At 29.9% G+C, this 11128-nt stretch overlaps 2 protein-coding genes across 2 annotated transcripts; one reads left to right on the forward strand and one right to left on the reverse strand.

Annotated features, from left to right (window-relative positions):
• Positions 1–207: 207 nt before the first annotated feature.
• On the forward strand, positions 208–5369 carry Phum_PHUM029790 (IQ motif and Sec7 domain-containing protein, putative; the record flags this gene model as incomplete). The annotated part of the gene is made up of 10 exons (XM_002422978.1): positions 208–248; positions 938–1124; positions 1239–1568; positions 1652–2032; positions 2130–2264; positions 2388–2578; positions 3810–4239; positions 4336–4561; positions 4655–4999; positions 5089–5369. 10 exons carry the CDS (start codon positions 208–210, stop codon positions 5367–5369), a joined length of 2547 nt encoding a protein of 848 aa, XP_002423023.1.
• Positions 5370–8604: 3235 nt separating this feature from the next.
• Phum_PHUM029800 (uncharacterized protein) lies at positions 8605–11128 on the reverse strand (the record flags this gene model as incomplete). Its single annotated transcript, XM_002422979.1, has 2 exons — positions 8605–10092; positions 11117–11128. 2 exons carry the CDS (start codon positions 11126–11128, stop codon positions 8605–8607), a joined length of 1500 nt encoding a protein of 499 aa, XP_002423024.1.

The raw sequence follows: 11128 nt of genomic DNA on the forward strand, positions 1-11128 counted from the left end.
TTAATACGGAAAATTTATTATTTGGATTCGACACGTTTTCCAATAATGTAAAAATTCGTTTTTCCTCAATGATTGGAAATTAGTTTTTGAATGAAAATCTCCATTTTGTTTTTTTTTTTTGAAATGAAAATGACGTCACGCGTGTTTGCTTGAATTTGAGGGAGAAAAAAAAAAAAAAACGTCTCAATGATTTTGATTTTTTTTTTAATGTCAGCTCAAGGAAATGTGCGAATGTGTGCGGGTGCGGGGTGCGTGTGCGTGTTGTGGTTAAAAAGAAAAGAAAAGAAAAAAAGCTTGACTTCCGGTTTAAAAAAAAAAAAATTACAGATTTTTGTTTGACGCTTTGGCAAAGATTTAATGAATTATGTAATGTCATCATTTTAAGTCCGCCATTATTACTCATAACATTATCGGAAAATTTTTTTTTGGATTCGTTTTCCTTTTTTTTTTTGCGTGCTAAAAATTTAAAGAGAGAAAAAGTAATTTTATCATCCGCGTATAGACAAACGAACAATAACGGTCGATAACGTTTGTTTGTTTGTTTATTAAAAAAAAAAAAAAAAAAAGACACAATCGGGCATTTGCGGTCGGTTTTTTATTAAATTTTGTGAGAAAATCTCGTACTTTAAACTCTCAAGAAAACGATAAAAATTTTTAAAAAAAATTCGGTTAATTCATTTTCTCTTTCTCTCTCTCTTTCTTTCACTCTTTGAAGAAAAGAAGAAAAAGGAAAGAAAAAAACTTTGGACGCCTACACAAAATCGAAAATATTTCTTGTTTTTTTGTTCGCGTGGATGTAAATAAAATGTTTTCGTTATTATTATTATTATTATTATTCATCGTCGTTTTGAGGAAAAACCGTTTTTCATTTGTTTTTACGTGACGACAAATTCCTTTTAAAAAAAAAAAAAATTTTTTTTTGTTGTTGTTGTTACAGATATGAATTATCTCAAGATCTTTTGGACAAGCAAATCGAAGTTTTAGAAAAGAAATATGGCGGTGAAAAAGCTAGAAATGCGGCGCTAACGATACAGAGAGCTTTCAGAAGATATGCTCTCACTAAAAAATTCGATTCAATAACGGCGATGGCGAAAGCCGAAAGAAGACTAAGCAGACGATTACAGGTGTGAATATACATATATTTTTTGATTGAGATTTTAAGTTGAAAAGATATTCTAATGCCACGTGACGTGACGTGAATTATTAAAAAAAAAATTTTTTGTTTTCGATTTCGTCAGGAAAATTTCGATAGCGAAGTTGCCAATTTCGAAAAAGAATTACAAGGCGGTTCGAAATTTTTGCAAGCGAGACCCGCGCCATTGAGATCCTCGTCGATGAGAGAAAAGCGACATTTGGATTCGACTTCATTGCCGAGATCTCAATCGGGATGCTGCGATCTCGGTCATCAATCAATCGATTACTACACTCCGACCGGTTTGCAACCTTGCATTCTCCATACGCCGCCTCTAAGTGGCTCATATCGTGATAACACCCATTATTACACTCCGCAAGAAGCTTTCACGGAAGCTAATCATCCAGTGTCTCATTATCCGCAATGCACTCATTCTGTAAGTCGCGAATATTATTATTATTATTATTATTATTATTAGTATTAGCACCGTTATTGTTATTGATGTTTTTTCGTATTCAGTCGCAAAGCCTTCAACGAGACGCTTTTGGTAGAAAAAGCACTACAGTTGTACAAAGAAACACTCCTCCACACCAAAATGGAAATTCTTGGAATCGCCAAGGAAGTCCCTCACCGAGTAGTTACCCCTCGCGTCCTAATAGCGCCAATAAAAAAATACCTCCGGAAGTACCCAAGAGAACGTCTTCGATTTCCTGTCGTTCGACTCCGGATTCTCTGACGAGAACGAACGGACTTGGTAAAGCTTTCGAAAACGGAAGCTTGTCGTCCGTTCAAAGTTCGGGAAGTGATAGTAGTTTATCGACTGATAGGGTTATGGCCGAAGGAAGCGTTGATATGGAATCTAGAAATCGTACATCTCCGGTTTGGAAGAGGAAAGCTCAGGTAGGAGGAGGAGGCATTTTTTTTTTTTAGGTTTCGAAATTTGATCGATTAATAATAATTTTTTTTCTCTCTCTCTCTCTCTCTCTTTCCTTTTTAGCCAACTTCTCCGGAGCATAACATGAGCGACACATCCGCAGACATTAGCCGAAAAGAACTTAGTAACACGCATACGAATTCTTATCAGCAGGTTCACGATCATTCCGTAACCGATAGCCAACATACTTTGTACAAAGTAAGTTTTCGTAAAGTATTGCGAAAAAAAAAAAAAGTGACGTAAGAACTTCCGTTTATGAAATTTCATTATTATTATTATTATTTTTTATTTAAGGTATCGGAAGCAATAAGAAAACGTCAGTATCGCGTGGGTTTAAATTTATTTAACAAAAAACCCGAAAGGGGAATAGCGTACCTGATAAAAAGAGGATTTTTAAGCAACACGCCTCAAGCCGTAGCCAGTTTTCTCATAACGAGAAAAGGACTATCGAGGCAAATGATAGGAGAATATTTAGGAAATTTACAAAGTGAATTCAACATGGAAGTTTTACAGTAAGTAATAAAAGAAAAAGTTTTGGGACCGTCCCCCCCCCTTGCCCCCCCTCCCCCTCCCCTCGGCCAAAGAAACAGGGAAAAAAAAGTATGGGAAAGGTATCGGGTTAAGGAAAGAGGGTCACATCTCGGACGCCCTCAAAATTTTCAAACAAACGCATTCAATCGGAAATTTTTTTTTTTTTTTTAAATTTTATATACATCACGTGTAAATAGTTGAAACGATTTAAAAAATCGACCGCAAGTAAACGTATCTCGTTACGTTTTTCTCCTGCCACGTCTCTTCCTTCAAAAAAAAAAAAAGTCCCAATTGCGCAATGAGTGTCGTAAATAAATAAAATGATTATGTCAAATATTATCGATAGCATTATTAAGAAGAAATCCTTTAATAGATAGAAAGTCGGGGAAGGAGAGAAGAAGAAGAGGCCAGAAGTGGAGGAGGAAGATAAACGAAATTAAAGAGAAAAAAAAAAGAGAGAGAGAGAGAGAGGGGGGGAGAGAGGGGGGGAGAGAAAGAGAGAATGGACAAAAGTTAACTTTCACCGATTTCAATTCGTTTTTATTATTATTATTATTATTATGAATTTAAATACGAACAATTAAATTTTTAATTATAATTTTGTGGGAATGTGTTTTCGTAGTTATTATTATTATTATTATCATCATCATTATAATTATCAACGGTTATAAATTTAATTGAAAATTGTATTTAATCATAAATATTGTTTTTTTTTTTTGAAAACTTTCTAAGTAACGGTTTTTTTTAAAATGTGAAACAATTTTTTTTTTGTCACAGTATAGAAAGGAGGAAATTTAAATCTTACGTAATCGTTTCATTATTATTATTATTATTATTACAATGATTGTTTTTTTTATTATCCGTTTGTTCGTTTGTTTGTTTGTTTGAATTCGTTTCTTTCCTTTGATTAATAATGGGTTTTGCCGTTATGCACCATCGAGTAGGTTTCCGCGTGTGTGTGTGTGTCCACTTTTATTAAAATGGCGATCGTGGTGAATGTTTTTTGTCGAAAAATTATCGGATGACGATAGAAAATTCTAGACTCGGTTGTTTCACAACTTTCTGTCGGTTTATATTTTCACGACAGTATAAAAAAAAAAAAAAGAACATCCCCGAAAAAGAAACTTTTTTTTGGTTGTTGTCGTTGTCGTTGTCGTCGTCGTCGTCAGATCATTGTTTAATGTTTGGTTTGTTTGTTTGTTTGTTTTTCAGGTGTTTTTCAGCGGAATTAGATTTAGCGGGAATGCAAATAGATGTTGCGCTCAGGAAATTTCAAACGTATTTTAGAATGCCGGGTGAAGCTCAAAAAATAGAAAGATTAATGGAAGTTTTCAGTCAAAGGTATTGCAGTTGCAATCGGGAAGTCGTGTCGCGATTGAGGAGTCCGGATACGGTTTTCGTACTCGCGTTTGCCATCATCATGCTCAACACGGATTTACACACGCCCAATTTAAAACCCGAAAGAAGAATGAAATTGGAGGATTTCATAAAAAATCTTAGGGGCATCGACGATTGCGGCGACATTGATCGGGACATGTTGTCCGGAATATACGAAAGAGTCAAAGGCAACGAATTTAAACCGGGTAACGATCACGTGACTCAAGTAATGAAAGTTCAATCGAACATAGTCGGAAAGAAACCCGTGAGTTTTTTTTCTTTCTTTCTTTCTTCTTTTATAATGTCGATGATTTTCGCTTTGAGAGAGAGTTAAAAAAAATTTTTTTTTTTTCCGTTTCAGAATTTGGCTTTGCCACATCGTAGATTAGTTTGTTATTGTCGTTTGTACGAATTACCGGACATGTATAAAAAAGAAAGGCCGGGAGTACATCAGAGAGAAGTTTTCCTTTTCAATGACTTGCTAGTCGTCACAAAAATATTTAGTAAAAAGAAAAATTCAGTTACGTACACGTTCAGAGAAAGTTTTCCACTTTGCGGAATGGTCGTGTCGACGTTCGAAGTACCTTGTGAGTATACCCCCCCCCCCACAAAATACCCAAAGTTTCAGAAATTGGATTTTTTTCCTACAAAATCTAATCCGTCATCCACGACGATTTCAGATTACCAATACGGCATCAGGTTATCACAAAGAGTCGGCGGTAAAGTGTTGATAACGTTCAACGCGAGAAACGAACACGACAGGTGTAAATTCGCAGAAGATCTGAGAGAATCCATAAGCGAAATGGACGAAATGGAAAATCTTAGAATAGAACAAGAATTGGAAAGGCAGAAATCGGGACGAGGACGAGGGGGAGCACCACCGGAAAACAGAGACAGCGGAGTAGCAGACGTCGAAGTTTGTCCTTATTCCTCGCAAGCTCAAGATGACAACAAAAGACCTCTCATTGAAAGTCAGTTGAAAAGATCAGCTTTAAGCAATTCTCTTCTCGACATACACGAACAATGTAAGTTTAATTAAAACGGAAGTGACGTATTTTTCTATCGACTCTCTTCCTTTTTTAACTCGGTTTTTTTTTTTTTTTTTTTTTTGTAGTCGTGACGGAAAAACCCCAGCAGAGAAGAGGAAGCGTCGGATCTCTCGATTCCGGAATGTCCATATCGTTTCAATCAACTTCCGCAAGCACCGTGAGCAGGGATTCATCGCCGCAAAACTTACAAGTTTTAGGAGGAGGAGGAGTAGGTCCCGGAGGATTTAAAAATACAAAAATGATGAATCATCAACAATCATTTCTGGGTGGAATATTTGCAAAAAGGGAACGGAAATCGAGTCGAGCCGGACAAGAAGAATGTTTTACAAGAACCACCGAAGTTTAAAAAAAAAACTTAAAGACGAACACGTTTCGATTTTTTTCTATATTTGGATCATTTCCGGTTCCTGAAGTACAAACCTATAATATTTTAACGTAACGAAGAGAAGAGAAGAAAAACAATCTCATCACCTTTTTAATTTAATTCTCATTCATTCCGAAGAGAAAAAGAAGAAAAAGAAAAGAAAATTTTTCGATACGACACGATCGTGTCATTAGAAACCGATTATATGAAAAAAAATAAATAAATGAATCAATGGGATTTAATAATGGTAATAATAATAACGACGATACAAACAACAACCACAACAGCTCATGATGCATTTATCATTAAAAAAAAAAAATTTTTTTAATAATCGGCAAGAAAACTTAATTTTAGTTATTAATTGATTTTCTTTCTCTTTTTAATTCTATTGATGATTTTAATAAGTTATTAATAAATAACTTATTAACTTTTATTTTTTTTTAAATGGTAATGTAAAAAACAAGGGCAACATAAATGCTGGACATTATTCGTTGTTTTTTAATATTATTATTACTTTTTTTTTTTTGTGAATTAATTTTTATTTATTTATTTGAAAAATAATAAAAAATTATTTTAATAAATAATTAATAATAATGATAATAAATTTTTTTAGTCATCGATAGAAGGGAGAGAGAGAGAGAGAAAGAGAGAGAAAAAGGAAAAAATTTTTTTTTTTTTTAACGTATGAAACGATTTATGAAAAAAATTACACGACCAAAGTCACTTTTTAATTATTATTATTATTATTATTAGAAGTAGTGGTAGTGGTAGTAGTAGTAGTAGTTGTAGTTAAATGACGATTGCGACGTGGTGTAAGAAACGAAAGAAAAAAAAGGATGGCCAAACCCGGTTAATACTGTTAATACTTGTAGTATTAATTAAATAGGATTCGTTTTTTTTTGGGGGGGGAGAAGGGAGCGGTGGGGAGGGGGAGGGGAAACGATCATAAAGTTTTCCGTTTGTTTGTTTGTTTTTTTATTTTTTTATGGGGGGAAAAAAAAACATGACACTAGGATTGGATAAAATGTGTTGAATGAGCGAGCGAGTGAATGAATGAATGAGTGTAAATAAAAATTTTTTTTTTTTTCATGTAACCTTTTAATTCGATAAATAAATAATATTATTATTATTATTTAAGTGATAAAAAAATTAATAATATTTATTAATAAATAAACCAAAAAATAAATTTTTCCAAAAAAAAAACCTTGTAAATATTGTTTTATAATAATAATAATAATAATAATTATATAAATAATAAATAAATAAAAAATTTCGTAGCTGTCGTTTTTAATTTTTCTTTTTCTTTTTTTTTTCTCGTTTGTTTATTATTATTATTATCACACGTATAAGTCACACGATAACTTTAATATTATTATTATTATTATTATTATTAATACTATCATAACTAATTATTATAACTAAAAAAAAATAAAAATTCAAAAGAATTGTGTATAATAATAAAAAAAAATTAAAAATAAAATTTTTTTTATATTTATTTTCTTGTGTGCGTGTGCGTGTGCGTGTGCGCGTGTTGTAAATGTTTTATTGTAAAAAAAAAAAACTTTTGTTTGTTTGTTTGTTTTTTTCGAAGAATTTTTTTTTGTGTAAGTGTTTGTTTATTATATTCGTGAGAAATAAAAAGAAAAAAAAAAAAAGAAAAAATTTTTTTTATTTTTTTTTCGTGTTTGTTTGTTTGTTTGTATTATATTTAATTATATTACAAACATTTACATTCATGCAAAAGAAAAAAAAAAAGTAAAATAAAATATTTATAAATATTATTTTTTTTTTAAAAAAATTATGTACATTAATTATTAATTATTATTATTATTATTATTATTATTATTATTATTATTATTTATAATTAAATTGTGCGATGTTTGTTTAGTTTAAATGCAGTGTACGAGCTAGTCTTTGACCTTTTTTTTTTTTTTTTTTAAAAATTATTAACGGGGAAAGAGAGATAAAAATAAATTGTATTACCTTTTTTTTTTTTTATAATGTAACTCTTATTAATTAATTAATTAATTACGTCTGTGAGAGTTTTTTTATTAAAAAAAAAAAAAATTTGCTAACAATAATTTTTTTAAAATAAAAAATATATATATATATATATATATATATTTGTATAAAAAAAAAAAAATTATGAGTTTTTTTTGGTGTTTTTTTTTTTTTTTAACAATAATAATTATAATAATCCGTTAGTTATGCTTGTTAAATAAATTTTTTAAATGTTATCAATATCATCATTATCAGTGCCATTTTGTGTTTTTTTTTTTTTTTTGTATCGGCAAAAGGTGTGTTCGTTTAATTACGATAAATAATAAATTGTGTGAAATATATATATATATATTATTTTATTTACAATAAAATGTTTTTTTTATTCCATTTTCCTTTGAATTATTTTTCAGCTTTTCACAGGCATTTTGTTTTTTTACTGATAACAGCTGCTATGATAAGTAAAATCGATTTTATTGTTATCACGAGTTATCAAACACGTTCGTTAAAAGAATTTTTTTGACGTACTTACGGCCGTGCATGAGCGTATTTATAATTGCATAACGGTTAAATTTCAGGCGAAGTTGAAAATCCGACGATGCTTACATAATGGTATTTAAATGGAAAATATGAGCAAATGAAATTTTGTTTTATGTAATTAATAATAATAATAATAATAATAATGAAAGGAAACAAATGAGATTTTTTTTCTTTATAAATAATTTATTATTGTCATTATATTAAACAAAGGAAACGGAAAATTATAATTAATAACGAATAAAACTACTTGAGTTAAATAAATTATTTTTCAAACTATAATAATCATTTTTTTTTTTTTTTTCATTTAAAATAAAAAACCAATCAATTGAAAATTAAAATAATAATTTACAAAAAGAATTTTTCTTTTTTCTTTTATTATTATTATTATTGTTACTTTAATATTATTATTATTATTTAAAACAAAATTTTAAAATCGTTAACTTATAATAACAATATTTGATAATATTTTATCGATAACAAAATTAAAAAGATACTCGACGAGTGATAAATAAACAAAAAAAAAAAAATTAAATTTAAATTTTTGTTGGACACTTTACACTTTTTTATAATAATAATAAAAAAAAAAGGCACGGACGAATTGAAATTAATAATAATAATAATAATAATAATAATAAAACACGACATAAAAATCAATTTAAATAAGTTGTCTACACTGTTGTCAATGTCTTTTTTTTCTTCTCAAACGTTCTCCGTTACTGTCGGAACAAGAAGAATACATAGGTGCTGGAGCATATATGGTCGTTATGTTCCTGGGCGGGGCATATGCCGATGATAAATTATACCTCGTGCAAGGAGGTCCAACTGGAATAGCACGAGATGGGACGACCGGTATTGAATTTCTGGGCGTAACCGTACCAATTATCGTTGGACACGGTGTAAAAACTGTAGGTATATTATGCCTTGGATTAAAATGATTAACGTTTACAGGTGTATAAGAAGTAATTATCCGATACGCCGGTCTTGGTGTATATGGATTTATACTAACAGGTATTACCGGCATTTGTTGAACCCCGTGAACCGTTTGTATTTGTTGAGTCATCGGAGCATTAGATAATTGGACCGCCGATTGAACCGTTGAAGGAGGAGATAAATCTTGTTTAGGAGGACTGACGTTTGGTACGTGTGGTCTCGCCGCTAATTTATGTATATCAATTTCGTAATCTATAACTCGGACTTTGCACCATTTTGTTGGATCGAAAAAACAATAGCAATTTTTTTGATCGACCATTAAACTCATCCAATAATTTTCTTCCGTGTGAAATCTCCATTCCTTATCGTAAAGATAAGCCGCGGCCATAAGTTGCTTATAATCACCTATAAACGTATAGAAAAGATAAAAAAGTGTATCGTCGTTGTAACGAGAAAAATCAATTGCTGGAAGTTTTTTTTTTGTTTTCCTATGATGTAAATATTCTTTAGGTACGTCGTAATCAATGTCTTGCGGTTGAGCTGGATAATCACCAAAAGGACCGCTAAAATTCGGATAAAGGAATTCTTTTGAATTCAAATCGAAACCGTATTTTGTTAAATCTTCTCCCAATCCTTGTACTTCTAACGTTTTATCGTGTTCGGCAGCTCTTAAAAAAGACAGTAAACCTGCAATCCCATATTGATCTTGAATCATAGATCTAGGAATATTGGTAACTCTACCGTCCGGATGTGTCCTTATACCTACAGACCGCGGTTGGTCTCTCGGTTGAGTCGTCGTCGATTCACCTCCGGCCAATTGATAACCGTATTCCAAACTATCGTTTTGAGTCCCTGGCAAAGCCGGAAAATCTTCTCGTACCATTTTAAATTCGGGTTGAGTTGATGGTACCATATCCGGAGGTTCTATAACTCCCGAAGACACGTCTCCTTGTCCTCTAGGTATTCCCTGATTATCAAACGGTATTAAATCTAATGAAGGAAATGCAGGAGGATCCGTGTCGAGTCCCCTTGAAACTGTGCTAAAACTTGGCGTTGGATATTTATGAAGGTGCCTGGATTTTCTTTTTGGAACCTGATTCACGGCTTTTTGCCGGTCTACTCTTTCCAAATTAGGCATAGATCTTTTTTCCGTTATGGATTTTCCCCCCTTTTCGCTATCTCGGGTTCCTTCCTTACCAGACATATCCAGGAAAAAATGCTCATAACCCTTCCAAACCTGAAAACGTGACAATAAAAAAAATATTAGCACATCCACTATTATTATTATTTATACAATTAAATAATAAACATATATTTACCTAAAGTTATGGCTTCCATTAATTGCAATTTATTCGTTATTCTCGTTTCCATTAATTAATACAAATTAAAGAAAGAAATAAAGAAAACTTTTTTGTTTTTTTTTTGACGTTTGAAAACTCAATTTTGAATTATCGAAATCCACGAATAATTTCCTTTTTTTTTTTTTTAAACGGACAATTATTATATTTTGACCTTTAAAAGAAAAAAATCAATAAATTTTTTAAACAATAATTATTTTTACAATTAATTAATAAAATCAATAATTATTGATTATTAATATTTAAAAAAAAAAACAAAAAGATAATAAATATCATTTTATCAATTCAAACTTATTTTTTATAATGTAAATATTATAATAATAATAATTTGTGTTTTTAATGAGATTGCTTTTTTTTTTGAATAAAACTGACATGATATTATTATTATTATTATTAGAAAACAAGAAGCAGGTTTACTACATTAATATATCTATTTCTTATCAATAGTATTATTATCATCAAATGTATTAAATGAGAAAAAAGATTTCAGTTAAAAAAAATTAATAAATTATGATACTATTATTATTATTTCATTTGTTTACCTTAACAATAACCAAAAATTATTTATTTTTGTTTGTTTTAAATAATTTAACACAAATAGTAATAATAATAATTATGGTAAACAAGTTATTAATTATATAAAATAATTAATAAAGTTATGTATACATAGAAAATAATACAGATAATCATTGTTTTTTTTTTTGGTTCATGCATTTGTAATAGCCAGAAAAACGTTGAGAATTATACAATTATTATTATTATTATTATAATTGGATAAGTTAAATTAATTAATTTAATTAAATAAAATATAAATAAAATAAAATAAAAAAGAAAAAAAACTAAATATCTTACTTAGAAAAAAAATATAAACAATAATCAATTGACAAAATTCTTATAAATAACTTCACAATCCAT

Source organism: Pediculus humanus, genomic scaffold, assembly GCF_000006295.1.
Source record: "Pediculus humanus corporis 1103172107383 genomic scaffold, whole genome shotgun sequence".
Taxonomy (NCBI): Eukaryota; Metazoa; Arthropoda; class Insecta; order Psocodea; family Pediculidae; genus Pediculus; species Pediculus humanus.